This window comes from Exophiala mesophila (genome assembly GCF_000836275.1).
Source record: "Exophiala mesophila strain CBS 40295 unplaced genomic scaffold supercont1.3, whole genome shotgun sequence".
Lineage (NCBI taxonomy): Eukaryota > Fungi > Ascomycota > Eurotiomycetes > Chaetothyriales > Herpotrichiellaceae > Exophiala > Exophiala mesophila.
Window position 1 is genome coordinate 1,013,510 of NW_015622506.1, and position 16,003 is coordinate 1,029,512.

The following is a 16,003-nucleotide window of genomic DNA, read 5'->3' on the forward strand; positions in this document are numbered from 1 at the left end:
CAGGAGTTGCTGAGTCACATTTGGCCCATTGACAAACACCGACCTTAGGCGAGCCAATTGCCTCCTTTACATCTCTTGGTTAAAAGAGGCAAGTTACCTCCAAGTGTAAGAGAAATTGGTCAAGACGAGATTGAACTTGGGATTTGAAGTTGCAATAATTACTTCTTCAAGTAGTACACAAAGAATGACATCCATCAAACAATTGACGCCGCCGTGCTTGAGTGACCTTGAATCAGTCTAAGCTTTTTCCATCTGCTCTTGACCTGAGGGGCGAGATTCTTCTCCTCAGCGTTCTGGTCATGTGATCAAACCTCACCATGCATCAATCACAAAGGTCCAATGACGTCATCTTACTCTCACCAGGCGAGACACTGAAACAAAACATGTAATCATGAAAAGATGTTCTGGACACGAGGATGAACAAGGCGCGCAAGGCCATCTCCACTACCAAGAGTCCGTACTCAGCGTTGATGTGTACATCATGACTACTGATATGTAAGGGAGATTATCATCCACCCATCGTATTCGCGTGAGCTTGATGCTGATCATGTTCCACATATCCATCACGCCGACACATGCATCCAATCATCAGAGCAATCCTCACAATTTTGGCTCTCGAGCTTCATGTGCAAATGTTGGAGGATGTTGGTCCACCTCGTGTTGCAGCCATCTTACCATCCTCCTCGCTGCTCGCCGCGGGCCCAGTCCATCAGCATAGCCCATGAACGGCTCCATGTGTTTGTATCCCATTAATTCCACAATCCGCGGATTAATCTCATCCAACTTGCGTGGATCAACCGCCAGGATCTGGTTCTCAATCGGCCGAATGTATGGGTTGCAGTATTGCACCGTCGCACTTTGACGTGGCTGGTCTGACACATTCTCTCCGCCTCCGTGCCAAAGCGTGCTGATGAAGTATACCACTCCACCTTCAGAACACAACGCAGGGATGGTTTCTTCTGGTCTCCCTTTTCGATCGCTCCCCCATAGATGTGATTTGGGAATAATGCGCGTTGCCCCTGTCTGTGTTCAGTCTCTGCATATGCATCTGGTACTTTAAATCCCGATCACTCACCGTTGGACGCCGTATACTCGTCGAATGCTACCATAATCGCCGAGCCAAACGGCGGTCGAGGTCGGGCATATTGAATATAGCCATCGTCATGATGTAGCCCTTGGGCCTTTTCTCCAGGATTGATGGTGATGGTGTGGAATGCCGACAGGAGATAGCCTGGGTCAAGGAAGTAGTCATTCAATGCCAAAACCCGAGGCAGAATGGTAAACTTGTCAAACACTCGCGTCTTGTTGAGCAATGAATAGATCCGGTTGGTGTTTAGTCCCTCGAAACTGTTTCGCCCTATCAGAGGCTCCTTGCCCAACAATCGAATTATTTCATCGCGGGCTTCCTTAGCCTCGGCCTTGGTGAAACAGTTGGGAATAATCACATAACCGTGCTCAAGGACATGTTCAACATCCGCACGAACCACAGGATCCTGTGGTAAAGGACGCTTCTCATTCACTTGCGAGTAGAGCTTGAAATCTGACATGTTGATAATATTGCATCCGAGTGCTAAAGAAACAGACACATCGGAGTTTAATGATAGCGTCGTCTTGCCAGAACTATGCTAGTACGTTCATGATTCACAATTCATTCCTCGAATATAAAGATGAAGTCACTTCGAGGTTGTCATCATTGTGAGGGGCTACATAGGAAGTCGCTATGGACAACCTCGGCACCTGCCTCGTACGGAACATCTCTTGACACAAAACGTGGAGACATCTGGGGTTGAATTTGGCATCCTGTCCAACATGAGTTTCAATCCTCGTCATTGGCTCTCCTTGCATCTATAGTATTGTATTGTGCACTCAATGTAAACATATATTTCACCATCGGGGTCATTGAATCTTAAATTAACACCCCTCATTGGCTTGCCAAGTTTGAACTCGGAGTTTTTCTTTGGATATTCTTCACCCCAGGGATTTGACGTTCCAGCTTTGAATCTGGCTGAGTCGACCGAAGTTTAGCCTGTTGCAGTCGGATTGTACGACTATATGCCACATGGAGATCCTCTTGATGTCTTTGTGGAACAATATTGATTTCAATTCTTTCCTGATAACTCCGTGGCCACATGTAATGTCGGGGAAAGGGCTCTGAAGGAGGCCTGGAAGAAGGCTCTCTCTTCCCTTGGCGCTTCATTCCACCGCCCTTCCTCCAAGGAGTGGTGGCACTGGTGGGAATCTGTTGGCCTCTTCAATCACGTCTTGTTCTTGGCCGAATCAAGAAAATCATCGAGCTCGTCAAAGCTCATTATTGGTGCTCAACAGCTGTCCACTCTCGCTGACTCCGCCGTGCAACCCCACGCACTTACTCTATCGACGATAACATTGGAGGGAAGGAACACTCCGGGAGTGCCCCTCACCTTCATCCCCATGCCCCTCCTTCCTCGAACTCCATTTGCCGTTGCAAACCGCAGCTGCCAATTCCTATCAGTTATAAAATCTCCCCTTGTCCTCCCATCGTCCTCCCACTATCTCTGACCTTGTCTTTGTTCTGCTCAAGCAAACTTCTTTACTCTCAAGACAATCCCAGACACATATTTCGACTCCTCGCAGTCTCCATTCGAGTTAGTATAACACAAGCTTTCCTCCACCACCCCAACACCACTTCATTGTTGTAGCTTTCTCCTCTAGCTCGGATCAGCTAATTTGTGTATAGACCCTTCGTCCCTATCGATCGAAAGCCTCAAGTAAAGCCCACCCATGCACAAGATGGAGGACTACATGTCATCCACTCGCTTGGTCACGAGCCTTCAAGGTCAAGGTACTTTTAAAAATCATATCAGACATGAGGATGTCTGAGCATGAACCGGTGTTCGCTGCAATCTGCCAATGACCTGTCGTCCACCCAACCCTCACCTGGGTTGGAGACGATAGCTTGGATGTGAGAGCGCGTTCTGAGATTATACGGTTGAACTTGACTCTGGATAATACCAGCGAAAGGATCATGCCCTCTCCTTCTTTCCTCTTAACACCAGTCACACCCCCCTAACACCTTGCAGGACCTTGAAACATGTCTCCCCCAATTGCCACCTTCGATGAGTATGCCTCTGGCTATACCCCAACCACCAAAGACCTTAAGGGTGCACCTGAGACCCAAACAGTAGTCCTCAAAGGTGAAGATAGCTACACCAAGCTCTTGGACGACTTTGGCGGAAAATGGGACTCTTTCAAGTTCGCCCCAATCCGGGAGTCCCAAGTCTCCCGTGCCATGACTCGACGCTACTTTGCCGACCTCGACAAGTACGCAGAGTCTGATGTCGTCATCGTCGGTGCCGGCTCCTGCGGTCTGTCTGCTGCCTACACCCTGGGCAAAGCTCGACCTGACCTCAAAATCGCCATCATTGAGGCATCCGTCTCGCCCGGTGGTGGATGCTGGCTCGGAGGACAGCTCTTCTCTGCCATGGTCCTTCGCAAGCCCGCCGAGGAGTTCTTGAATGACATCGGTGTCCCATTCGAGGACGAAGGCAACTATGTCGTGGTCAAGCACGCCGCTTTGTTCATGAGCACCCTCATGAGCAAGGTCCTTGCTCTGCCCAATGTCAAGTTGTTCAACGCAACCTGTGTCGAAGACTTGATTACGCGACCAACTACCGATGGCTCGGTCCGTGTTGTTGGCGTTGTGACTAACTGGACTCTGGTGGGTTTCTTTGACTCTTTACGACGATGCCACTATTGACACGCTATCAGGTCACACTTCACCACGACAACCACTCTTGCATGGACCCCAAGTAAGCAGTGGACAGTCAGATCCCTACCTTAGACATGTACTGACTTGAACAGCACAATTAACGCACCACTCGTCATCAGTACCACCGGACACGATGGTCCATTTGGTGCTTTCTGTGCAAAACGTCTCGTGAGCATGAATGCCATTGAGAAACTCGGTGGCATGCGTGCCCTCGACATGAACAGTGCCGAAGATGCCATTGTCAAGGGTACCCGCGAAGTTTCGCCTGGCATCATCATTGGCGGTATGGAATTGAGCGAGTACGACGGTGCCAACCGTATGGGACCTACCTTTGGTGCCATGGTCTTGTCTGGCGTCAAGGCTGCCGAGGAGGCTCTGAAGGTTTATGATACCAGAAAGGCCGAAGCTGCCGAGTAAACGGAGCTCCTGTTAATGCTCGCCGGCAGCAAGGTAGAGAGGCACATATCGCCCAGTACCAGATTAGGGCTGAGGTCTAGGTTCAACTCAGTAGTCATTCCTTAGACACAGATATATATATCACGGACGTGTTGATAAGCTCTGAGATCGATTTCTTGTACGGAGTACTCCGTATATTGTGACCGGGAACTTTTGGTTCCGATTGGTGGACTTTGCGTCATGCCACGGTTGGAGTATAATTTATGGTGCTTTGTCATCGACATTCTCGCTTTCAACCTTAGGTTTTGAGTACTGGGTGACATTGGATGTCGGTCGCTATCCACTCATCATCAACAATAATTGTGAATCTGACAAGACTCAGCGATCAGAGAATCGATGGCGGTCACCAGCAGACATGATGTGGAACAAACGGAACGAACGGCATTGCTTGATGGTGGGGTGGCAGAAGATGGCAACAGTACGGTGGTGACTTCTGAGCATCATCCAAAGAGCACAGTATCGCGCGTACGAGGGATCGTGATATGTCTTTCCATCTGGCTACTGATATTTGTCACGACTGGAAACGTGTCGGCGATAACGACGATCCAGTCACCGATTGCCATTGACCTGGATGCCTCGACCGAAGTGAGCTGGTTCACATCAACCTACCTGATTGCCATCACGAGCATCACACCCATCTCGGGCCGGCTGTCTACTATCTTCACGCCCCGAATATATCTCCTTGTCTCGGTCATGATCCAGGCTTCGGGTCTTTGGCTCACTTCGCAAGCGCAGTCCTTGACAGGATTTCTTGCTGGTCGAGTCGTCAGCGGCATTGGTAGTGCTGCCATCACCCCTGTGGCGTTCATCCTGGTCACGGAGCTGGTCAGCCAACGCAGACGGGGCTTGTATTTCGGCATCATCAACACCGGGTACACGACTGGCGTGTCATGTGGTGCCATCATCGCCGGTGCTCTGGAGCCACGTATCGGTTGGCGAACGGTCTTCTGGGCTCAGGCCCCTGTCGCGTTGGCTGCCGGGGTGGGTGCCTTTTTTGCTATCCCTCAGAGCAAAGTCACCGGCCGCAGCTCGGAGACAGAGTCAGATGATGAGGAGTCGTTGAGAGACAAGCTGGCCCAGATCGACTACTTTGGCGTCGTCACCCTCATCACGTCGGTCGTGCTACTCCTGTACAGTCTCTCGGCGCCAAAAATCCAGGTCACCCCGGTGATTCTGTCATTGGCATCCCTCACACTCTTCATCCTGGTGGAACGCCACTGGGCCGTCAACCCAATCATTCCCACCGCTGTCCTTTCGTCTCGAGGCAATATGCTGACGAGCTTCGCTACGCTTGGAGTGATGACGGCTCGCTGGTCTCTGCTTTTCTACACGCCCACCTATGTTTTGACTCTGAGACACTGGCCACAGGAAAGTGCCGGGTTGACACTAATTCCTACAAATCTGGGATTTGGACTCGGTGGGCTCCTCATCGGTTGGCTTCACATTCGTCGCACGGGTTCCTTCTACCAGGCGGTTTTGGTTTGTTTTGGGCTATTTGTGCTTTCCATGTTTACCGTATCGTGGATCTCAACACCGACTTCAAACATCTATCTCTACTTGGGCATCATCTTTGTCAATGGGTTTATCGCCGGCGCATTGCTCAATTATTCACTTGCCCATGTCCTGCACTTGACCAGGCCATCGACGCACGTGATTGTTATTCCATTAAACGCCATGTTTCGAAGTCTTTCGGGGTCATTTGGGGCGTCGGTTGGAGGAGGCTTGTTTCTTCGCACGCTTCAGCATGCTCTCACACAGGAATTCAAAGATCGAGGCATAACTGGGAATTCGCAGCTGATTCGGCAACTGCTGGGACGACCTGGACTTGTACAGAAACTAGACGGGGTCGACAAAGAGGTGGCGCTGCTAGGTTATGAACGGGCACTTCGCCTCGTGTACCTGGCTGGCGGTATTTTGACTGTATGTGTATTGGTTCTGCAAGCTGGCACGGGGTGGACTGCACCAGGGCCTGAGAAAGATGAAGGCCGATCCAACAGGGCTCAAGGGAGACAAGTTTCGGCAGGGGATGACACGTTATCACATGTTGTATCTAGAGAAGGCTAGGTAGGTTGTCTGTGATGCATATAAGGGAGTCAAGACGAACGTACATATGTACCTACACTTTTGCTAGACATCTATATTCATGCCGTACTGTCCGCCAGTGGCGTTGGCTGGTGACTTACGGGGTAGAATTCCGGGCGCGCACGGGTGGTCAATGTCGTTATTTGCATGCCCGAGCACCCCCAGCCCTAACACTTGCCGCCTATTACAGCCGTAGCCATACTTGCTTATAGGTGTCACCTTTGATTTATTCGCATTGATTGTGACTGGTTGTATAGCGTGTCTATAACCTGGCTCGCCTAAGTCAAATAAGACATGCAAGGAGGGATAGGCCATATCACGTGTGATTATGACGCCTATAGAAACCAGAAACGGAACAAGAGACCAAAGGCCGCCCCGTACAGGGGCAACAGAGTGTATCACCAAAGCATCAGACTCGCTAGCCAAATGGTCATGTTTCTAGCTTTAGGCGTCACGGTATCGAAAGTCGTCCATCCCACTTGCTCTACGGTGATGAAGATTACCAATCGGTCTTGTTCTTGACACGTGTTCGATGTGGTTTGTTTCTTGAGAGTTGATAAAGTCTCTACACAATGCTGGACCTGAATTGGTCACTGGCTCTTTCTTTATAAGATTCTGTCCCTCTCTGATCGTTCCTGACACAAAGACAATTTATGACGTCTATTCATCCAACTTGTCTGATTCACCTTCCAACGGCCCGATTTTCTCTTTCTTCTGAATCTTGTCTATTCAGGTCGACTCAAGCCACGGTCAAATACTCGGTCTTGGTCACTGGTCAGGGTTTGAACCGTCTTGGGAATCCTCCAATAACTTAGAAATGTCCTCCCGCCTAGTAACTGTCACTCTTCAGGGAGCAGTTCTTGCTGCATTGTCCAACATCATCGCACAAGGCCTGACTGCATATCAGTCGACAGTCCCATACTCATTCGATTATACTGCCTTTCTTCATATGGTACTTTTGGCCATCATTCAAACCCCGCCAAACTACAAATGGCAGATTGCATTGGAAAACAATTTTCCAGGCTATCCTCCCAAGCGCCCTGCAACAACGGACAAGGACAAGGATGAACGACCTCCAACAGAGGAGACGCAGAGTCTTTCTGTTACCAATACTGTTATAAAGTTCATTCTCGATCAGACATTCGGTGCCGTTGTCAACAATGTCATGTTTCTCGTCGGCATCAGTCTCTTGAGAGGTGCAGGTTTGGCTAACACTATCAACGCTTTACAAAGGGTATATCAAACACCTTGTTTCAACCAAGACGGACTATCGGCTAACAGTGGCACTCTGGCAGGACTTCTGGACGATGCTCAAGGCGGGATATGCCTTTTGGCCCTTTGTCACTCTGACCAACCTTTTGGTGGTGCCCGTGGAGCAACGAATGCTGGTTGGAAGTCTGGCTGGTCTTGCTTGGGGCGTCTTTGTAAATCTGTTGGAACTGTAATCCACGCTGAACTGGTCCCTGTCTTGTCATGTCTTGGACACGGGCTGGGTCTAGAGTATACTCGATGCGTCATATACTGGGTAGCCATTCATCATAACTTTATGACTCATGGGGGAGTATATATCCGACCTCATTACCGAATGCATGACTTGTTTGACACGACCTCCGAAATGTATTAGGATGCTAAACTCCTTACAGTATTACCAAGGGCCGCCATATGTAACGAATGGGTACCTCGAGCTAAACTCCATCCCGCGGACTACTGGCGAGGAGCCTGACCCGGCAATGTCGGGGTAATCTGCCAACCTCGGCTTCTCCAGGTCGGATTTCCACCACGGGGTAGCCATTTGTATATTGACGATTGATCATGACCACATTGCTGAAGGATTTCTTATGGCTTCAACGTAGATCTGATTCAATTGTCTATATCAGCTCATATCGAAGCAAACCTATCGACCACAAATTGCATTGATTGAACCCAAAGGTTTCAGGCAAGCTTACGTTGAGGCTTACCACCAACCAGTATAACCGAGGCCTAATCAAGCGAATTTAAGAAACCACCCAAAACGATCGAGAATAAGATCTATCATCATTGCAATCACCGTATTTCTCATCCTCATCACCCTTTCGTAACTACAGCACAAGATCCACCTATATCAACATCAACATCAACATCAAAATGGCCAACCTCGCAACCACCATCCCAGCACCCACCACCGACGACCCCTCGGTCATACTATCGATCCCGGCACCCCATATCCTATTGGTGACAATCAATCGGGTCAAGCAGATGAACTCGATCCCGTCTGCAGTGCACTGGTATCTCCACCGAGTATTCACATGGTTTGACCGAGAACCCACGTTGCGTGTGGCGGTCATCACGGGCGCGGGTCCCAAGGCCTTTTGCGCCGGTCAGGATCTCATCGAAATCGGTACCCGTGACCCCAAAGAGGCTGAGGAAAAGCCTTACCTCGCTATGCATCCACCAACTGGGTTTGCTGGCGTCAGTCGTCGTGTTGGTAAAAAACCAGTCATTGCTGCTGTCAATGGCTTTGCTCTCGGTGGTGGATTTGAAATTGTTCTTAACTGGTAAGTTATATTCATTTCATTGAAACGGCAAAGGACCTTGATGGCTCTTTGATTCTGTCCTTGGTTTTCACTCTCTCTATCTACTACCCCAGCTACTACTGTCTTTTTCTTCTCCTTCTCTTGCTAACCATTTGATTCTCTTCCCCACCAGTGACATGGTCGTAGCATCATCCAACGCAACATTCGGACTACCAGAGGCCTTGCGAGGCATCTACGCTGGCGCTGGCGGTTTGCCGCGTCTGGTTCGCAATGTTGGAATCCCACTAGCGTCGGAAATAAGCATGACGGGCCGCACATTGACGGCAGCCGAGGCGCTCAAGTACAACCTGATCAACAGCATCTCCAAGTCGCAAGCGAGTTTGATCGACGAAGCCGTGGCTCTGGCCACAAAGGTCGCCAACATCTCTCCCGATGCCATCATCGTCACCCGCGCCGGTTTGAGAGAGGCATGGGAAACCGCTAGTGTCGAGCGTGGTTATGAGTTGGTTGACTCTCGCTTCAGGGAAGGTCTCATGACGGGTGAAAACACCAGAGAGGGTCTTGCTGCTTTCAGAGAGAAGAGGAAGCCAGTCTGGAAACCAAGTAAATTGTAGATTCTCTCTCCAAAATCCACGTACTGCACAGAATAGCAGAAATGAAAATATATCGTTCTGTACTGGTCGGTTTACTTGGCGGTCTCTCTTACTTGTCGATTTGAGGCTTTTGGCTTGCAGTGGGCCATTATTTCTCGCTGGGTGGTTGTGGATGCCAAGGTTCCCAGAAACGTATGTCAAGTCTATTCGTAGCCAAATGGAATGCTCTCCATAGCTCCACTGGTCTGGACGCATTTAGCAGCAGCTTGGGTGGCAGTGTTGACGGCGGCTTTCAGATCGAACTGGTCCAAAGCTGGGGTCGGGGTAGCCATATGTCGAGCCAGAGCTGTGGAGAGATAGCCGACAAAGGTGTCACCGGCCCCGGTGGTGTCGACCACTTTCTGCACCTTGGCCGCTGGCACTAGTGCTCGTTGGGAGCCGGCGTTGGCCGAGTAGTAGACGCCGCGGGCACCAAGGGTGACCACGACAATAGAAATGTTTGCTCGCTCGTGCAGAATTGCGGTCATGACGTCCAGATGCTGCTGTGTGATGTCCTCTGGTCGTGGCAAATCTGCCACCGTGCCCTTGAGTTCCGGTACGGCTTCGAAGACGAGGATACATTCGGTCTCGTTGACCACCAAGACGGCCAAGTCTTTTAGCGAAGCAAGAGGGATGCCCTCTGTAAAAACTGGTGCTGGGTTGAAGATGACGGCGGTCTTGTGGTCGCTAGAGTTAAAAGTTTCAAGCAACCCCAGAACTGTCGACCTCGGAATCTCTCCTTGCATGACAATCACGTCAGGCACGCCGTCCTTCGTGGCGGCCTCAACCACCTTTCCCACATCAGTGACTTGATGATTCGCTCCAGGCACAAACAAGATTCGGTTCTCGCCATTCGAGCCCTCGTCGACAATGATGGTGGCGGTACCGGTTTGCACGCCTTCGATTTCCTGGACATGGCTGGTGCTGACTCCACTCTTCTCTAGCGTGGGTCGCAGAAGCGATTCATAGTAAGGGTCGCCTTTACCCACGGCGCCAATCATTGACACCGACACGTCTTGTTGGCCAGGCGCCGTGAATGCCGCTTTACCACATGCTACCGCTTGGTTGGCTCCTTTCCCTCCTGCATGTACTGTCATGGACGTCGCAGACAGTGTCTCGCCTGGTCCGGGGACCCTGGGTGTCAGAGTCACAAAGTCGATGTTCAATGAGCCAATGACTCGGATGGATGGTTTGGTAGACATGTTTGCAGAGTCAAGTGAGAGCTTGGTGCACAAATACGGACACCAGGGGATCAAGTGGGCGAGAGGATAGATACACCTGCTTTTAAAAAGAAGATGCAAATTCTAAGATATTGAATTAGACTGTGAGTAAGATTCAAACACACATATTGACATGGTATGATTTTTTGTTTGTTGCATGTCATTCCCCTCGGATCAATAAAGTTCCCCGCCGATCGGACTGCCCAATGCGGATAAAGCGACGAAGGGCGTTCGAGACATCCAACCATCATTCATCCCCTTTTCTTACCAATATCCGAACCGACAACGTCAAGACAATACTGAACGCACTAGGAATCGTTGTCATCCTGTCGGTAAATGTCCATGAAATGCGTAAGTGGTCAAGCAGAGTTTACTCACCAGCAGCCAAGCTCACGTCACGTGCCTTGCCTTGCATGGTCAGAATACAGTACTACAGTAGTAGGCTGTCTACAGGTGGTCTGTAGACCATTGTCTATGGAGAAAAGCAGGCGATAGAACATCAATTGAGCAATAGTTGGGTGCTCGAATGAAGTGCACTAAGATGCGTTTTGGACTCCAGGGTTGTAATGTCTATCAGCATTGGTTGGGTTTCAAGGCGGCAAAGGCCTGCCCTCCGGCCCTTTGGTCCAGCTCAACGCAATCATCCAGACCACAAAGCTTAAATGCCTCCTCTACGCTGATCAGGTCCTGGGGTTCTCGTCCAGTTTTGCGCAACTCAGTCAAAGACTCGGTAATTCCCTTGATAGCCCCGCCAAATCCAACAACTGGGTAAATCATTATTCGATAGCCTAGTTCATGAGCTTCTGACACCGAGACCTCGGGTGTGACACCTTTGGAAACCATGTTCAACAGACAAGGCGTTGGTTTCATGAGACGAACCATGTCCTGCAACTCTTTGATCGAAGTCATGGCTTCAGGAAAGACAATGTCGGCCCCAATTTCTGCAGCACCTCGCAGTCGTTCCACGGCTTCATCAAACCCATAGCTTTGCCTCGTGTCTGTTCGAGCGATGATCAAAATATCCAATCCCAGCTCCTTTCGAGCATTCACTGCGCTGCGGATTCGACTATAGAACACCTCGCGAGACACAATCTCCTTGCCGCGTAGGTGTCCACATCGCTTTTCTTGCACCTGATCCTCGATATGCAGCGCTGCGACACCTGATCGTGCGTACTTGGACACTGTTCGTGCAATCGACACAGGTCCTCCATAGCCCGTGTCCGCATCGGCAATCAGAGGTATTGATGGGTTGAGGTTAGCTAGCATCTCCGCCTGTTCAGTCATATCGTGTTGATTCGCCAATCCCAGGTCCGCCCAACCTAGCTTTGACATAGATGTTCCCGCACCAGTCTTTGACAAATGCTGGTTAGCAGAGTGTGATTTGACCATTGTACCCACTGGTCAGATTTTATCTCACCATATACAACGCTTCAAAGCCAAGAGACAGCGCAATGCGAGCTGAAATTCCATCATGGACTCCAGGAGCAACAATGATGCGGCTTGTATCTTGGAGCAGTTCTCGAAGTCTTTGCGCGGCAGACACGCCTCGAGATGAAGAAGCGATTGATGCCATGATAGGTTCCGTCCAAATGCAGAGGAGTAGTTTTTTACCATATGAATATTACGGTTTACAGGTATAATCAAAATGAAATTACCGTTCCTTACTGCTGTTTCTGTTATAGATATATTAAACTGAAATGGAATTTGTTTTTATTGTGTCAATCCTATATGCAATGGTAGACCGAGGTCGGAGAAATGGCGGGGTCGGTTGAATCATCCCACGGGTTGTTTATTATTCTACCGGAGAAAAAGAGACAGAGTCAACCCTCCACCACGAAAAGTGGTTGAAAGATATACTCATGAACTGTCTATGCACAATATTTGCTTGAGTGATGAATTTGAAACATTGTCAATGTTCCCTACTAGGACCTGCTCATTGACACGTGCCAGAAACCGAATAACCACGCGGCCAGGTTCTGAAGTCCGAAACAAAATCCATGATGTCAGTATATGGCTCGACAAGGCTTGTTCATGCATAGGAACCCACTGCTAAAAATCGAGGGCCCTGGGCCCTGAAATTCGAGCTCACAGTCTCGCTTTCGGTCGCATTGATGAGATGTTGGAAGCCTGACTACCTGTTTCTACAAAGGTAGGCACCTGTGGCCACCCTTTCCTCCCTTCTTTCTTCTATGCCGTCAGTACCTACTGTGAATCGTCTCCAGAGAAACGCGGTGATGATAAGATTGATGTGAATTATGTCGCCCTACATTGATTGTCCCGCAGATCCCCCAAGAGCCCGGGAGCGACATTGTGTTTCCATCCCTGAAGCCCCTGTCACTGAACAGTACCCAGCACATGTACCACCCGCAGACAGCCGTCTCGTCAATACTGGTCTCGTATATACTACGTATGCGCCTACGTCAGAAGCGCCGTTTGGGACGATTAAGGAAGGGTGGGCAAAGAAGCATCAGCAGCAAACGGTGAGCACGGGAAGCAATGTAGGAGTTGGTGATGGAGCACTGATCTTCCACCTTGTCTAGGTCCTAGAGCAGCACTGTACCTTTTTTGATCCGGATAATGACGGCGTCATCTGGCCAAGTGACACATACCGGGTCTGTCGCAGTTTCGACTGGAACATCTTCACCTCGCTCTTTTTCACGGCGTTCCTGCATTCCGTGCAGTCTTACAACACGGTTCCCGGCATCCTTCCGGACCCCTTCTTCCGCCTCTATGTCAAAAGAGCATACATGAATAAACATGGTAGTGGGACAGGTACATTTGACAGTGAGGGTCGCTTTCGACCACAACCGTTGGAGGACTTTTTTGAAAAGTTTGACCGGGACGGGAAAGGAGGGTTGACTAAGTGGGAACTATGGCATGCGCTGAGGAGAAGTAGGATGGGGTTTGATTTCTTTGGTCAGGTATCAGCCATGTTCGAATGGGGATTTGCTTGGGTACTGATATGGCCTGAGGATGGGGTGTTGAGGAAGGAGGACGTACGCCGTTTGTTGGATGGGAGCTTGTATCATGAGAAGGTGGTCAACGGTGCTCAACGAGAAGCATGCCAGAATGGAGAAACCAAGGGAAAGATTGACATCGTACCGTCTGCGGCCAGAGAGAAGGCGAAGCCGCACTGAAGCAAAGCGTCCACAATCGAGGCTAGATCGATCCTGTGGTTGCACGAAAAAAGCAAAGGCCAAGGCAACGAGTTTTCCTTCCCCAAGTGGGTGCAGGACACGGACAGCTGTTAAGTCTTCTGGCACTTGATGTCCTGAGAAGGGTTGCAACACTCGGCCACGGCACTTAGCAGCTGTAATCCACGTGGTTGACGGCAACAAAAAGTCCGACTGTAGAGAAAAGAGGCGGGAAAATTTCCCAGCCTGGGCGTCAAAGGCAGGCCGCTGACGTGTCGTTGTGCAAGTCGCATGGCTGGGGTGGTACCAGTGCGATGGACAATGGAGCAGAAAGACAATGTCATTCAAGATGAGGTTGGAGATGGGTCGTGGCTGCATAGGCCACCTGATTGTTCTCTCAAGCCAGCTCTTGGTCCGTACACACGCCCGAAACTTATTCCGAGGAGCTTAATCGACGCAGGTTCCTCAAGTTCTTCCACCACATCTTGGAGTGTCACCAGTGCCTACGTTGGCGTGGAGAGGCTGGTCTAGAGACTGAGAGTGCTTGGGAATAGGTTTTGGTGTTCTTCGGACCACTCAGGGTTAGTTGTAGCTACAAACCCCTGCGTATATTTTGTAAGGCCAAGTACGGCCAGGTGGCTCGACATAAAGGTGTAGGCAGTTGTGAATTAGGCAGGCCGAATAACCACTTACGATGACGAACATCGGCGAAGATGAATATATGCAGGTGGAAGGGAAGCCAATTTAGGATCCCAATCGCTCAGATCAGTTCCTTAAATCGGTGTGACAGAAGAGATTTGAGGTTGGCAGAAAATTCATGGCTGGAGAGGAACGACAATTGGCAGCGTTGATGAGATTTGTTCACGGCAAGTTAAGCGGGACCAGAAACGCAAGAACGATGGGGATTGCTGGACTTCCTTCCATCTTGTCAAGGAGGTTGGAATGATAATTGTCTCGATCGAGAAATTCGAAATTCTCCGCTCTTGGATGGCACGAGCTCAGAGCTTGGTTGCCAGTATCGGCGAACTGCCTGGAAGCCACCGACGGCGAGGCTGGTGTTGGGAAGAGGGTGGAAGGGTTCATGACACCGGGCAATGCATCGAGAATGAATATTAATGTTGTTTTGTGGTTGAAGCAACAGTCTCTAAGAAGGTGTACTGGATGAATTCCATCGCACCTTCCATCTGGGCGTCAGTGAAATCCATCTCCAGGCAGCAGCGCATCAGCCATTTGCGCGTCAAAACAGGAGTGGACAACCGTCGTTGGGCCTGGACAATTATTCTCCGCTAGACGACGAACTTGGTTCTGTGCGGAATTCCAGCCTCCAACATCTCCGCCCAAAGGGAGTTTCAGGCTTGCAATTAATTCCCCGAGAATACGAGTGTGGATGAGTGTTCGCATGCGTACCATGATTCTTTCTCGAACTGCTCCAATGTCACCTGGTCCTGGCCTAAAAGTGTTTACAGTTGAGGCCGGCACGATCTCGCCAAGGATCACTGGTCCAGGTTCCCTTGTGTTGCCTTCGTTTCACATGTTGATGGGTGACGTGAGTTGAGGGATCTTGGCCCGTTGGCATTGAGATACCGACCGTAAGGGCCAGCATTGTCCAACAGGTTGCATTTGTGGCCCGTTCCAAATGCAAGTCATGTTAGAAGGATTCAAAGGCCAACCGCAGCTGCACCACAGGAATGTATCAAGTGACCGGTGTCAATCTGAAGCAACAAACATGGCAACGTCGAATTCAGGTCTCAGGTCTCAAGTTTTGATTTGGGGAATGTAGACTATCGACCGTGAGATTCACACCTGAGTGTGACCATTGACTGGAGATATAGAACAGGGCAATGCTGCACAGCGCCCATAGGCATGACTCTTAGTAGAACAGTCACTCACTTCTTCGAGTGCAGCCCACGTCCACTCACGACTCTCCCTCTTTTTCCTCTCCATCTCTGCCTTTTACTATCATCTCGACAGAAGCCCACCTGCGTCAATTCTTCCATCTCTGTTCCATCGTCGCCACCCAATACCCCCTAAAGTCCATTCAATTGGCAGGCTTCAACCCATCTCAGGTTAGTTGATGTTCATTGCTCAAGCCGCTTAGCAGATCCACCCAGTCTTCCAAGTTCCAGGGCCCGCCAATAAAGTTTCCGCCTAGGGCCAGCCCCCTCGGCACCGACCGCGTGTCCTCCATGCCCCCCTATGTCCCACCACATCTCTCCCT

At 50.2% G+C, this 16,003-nt stretch overlaps 6 protein-coding genes across 8 annotated transcripts; 4 read left to right on the forward strand and 2 right to left on the reverse strand.

The window, feature by feature from the left end:
* Positions 1 to 600: 600 nt before the first annotated feature.
* On the reverse strand, positions 601 to 1,547 carry PV10_04017 (uncharacterized protein; the record flags this gene model as incomplete). Its single annotated transcript, XM_016368532.1, has 2 exons — positions 601 to 1,019; positions 1,076 to 1,547. The coding sequence occupies 2 exons, from the start codon at positions 1,545 to 1,547 to the stop codon at positions 601 to 603; spliced, it is 891 nt and encodes a 296-aa protein (XP_016224320.1).
* An 856-nt stretch (positions 1,548 to 2,403) lies between these two features.
* On the forward strand, positions 2,404 to 4,312 carry PV10_04018 (thiamine thiazole synthase). 3 transcript variants are annotated; one of them, XM_016368535.1, is made up of 5 exons: positions 2,404 to 2,624; positions 2,717 to 2,747; positions 3,060 to 3,697; positions 3,748 to 3,788; positions 3,841 to 4,312. In XM_016368535.1, the coding sequence occupies exons 3-5, from the start codon at positions 3,071 to 3,073 to the stop codon at positions 4,163 to 4,165; spliced, it is 993 nt and encodes a 330-aa protein (XP_016224323.1). In that variant the 5' UTR covers positions 2,404 to 2,624; positions 2,717 to 2,747; positions 3,060 to 3,070; the 3' UTR covers positions 4,166 to 4,312. The 3 variants fall into 3 exon arrangements, with proteins under 3 accessions (XP_016224323.1, XP_016224322.1, XP_016224321.1); XM_016368534.1 differs by having other exon boundaries at positions 2,717 to 3,697; XM_016368533.1 differs by having other exon boundaries at positions 2,404 to 3,697.
* A 148-nt stretch (positions 4,313 to 4,460) lies between these two features.
* On the forward strand, positions 4,461 to 6,313 carry PV10_04019 (uncharacterized protein). Its single transcript, XM_016368536.1, has one exon. The coding sequence runs from the start codon at positions 4,541 to 4,543 to the stop codon at positions 6,266 to 6,268; it is 1,728 nt and encodes a 575-aa protein (XP_016224324.1). The 5' UTR covers positions 4,461 to 4,540; the 3' UTR covers positions 6,269 to 6,313.
* Positions 6,314 to 6,832: 519 nt separating this feature from the next.
* Positions 6,833 to 7,862, forward strand: PV10_04020 (uncharacterized protein). The gene is made up of 2 exons (XM_016368537.1): positions 6,833 to 7,520; positions 7,582 to 7,862. The coding sequence occupies exons 1-2, from the start codon at positions 7,104 to 7,106 to the stop codon at positions 7,729 to 7,731; spliced, it is 567 nt and encodes a 188-aa protein (XP_016224325.1). The 5' UTR covers positions 6,833 to 7,103; the 3' UTR covers positions 7,732 to 7,862.
* A 6-nt stretch (positions 7,863 to 7,868) lies between these two features.
* Positions 7,869 to 9,475, forward strand: PV10_04021 (uncharacterized protein). The gene is made up of 2 exons (XM_016368538.1): positions 7,869 to 8,820; positions 8,972 to 9,475. Exons 1-2 carry the CDS (start codon positions 8,411 to 8,413, stop codon positions 9,411 to 9,413), a joined length of 852 nt encoding a protein of 283 aa, XP_016224326.1. The 5' UTR covers positions 7,869 to 8,410; the 3' UTR covers positions 9,414 to 9,475.
* On the reverse strand, positions 9,146 to 10,633 carry PV10_04022 (ribokinase; the record flags this gene model as incomplete). The annotated part of the gene is made up of 1 exon (XM_016368539.1): positions 9,146 to 10,633. The coding sequence occupies one exon, from the start codon at positions 10,631 to 10,633 to the stop codon at positions 9,596 to 9,598; it is 1,038 nt and encodes a 345-aa protein (XP_016224327.1). The 3' UTR covers positions 9,146 to 9,595.
* Between the last annotated feature and the right edge of the window lie 5,370 nt (positions 10,634 to 16,003).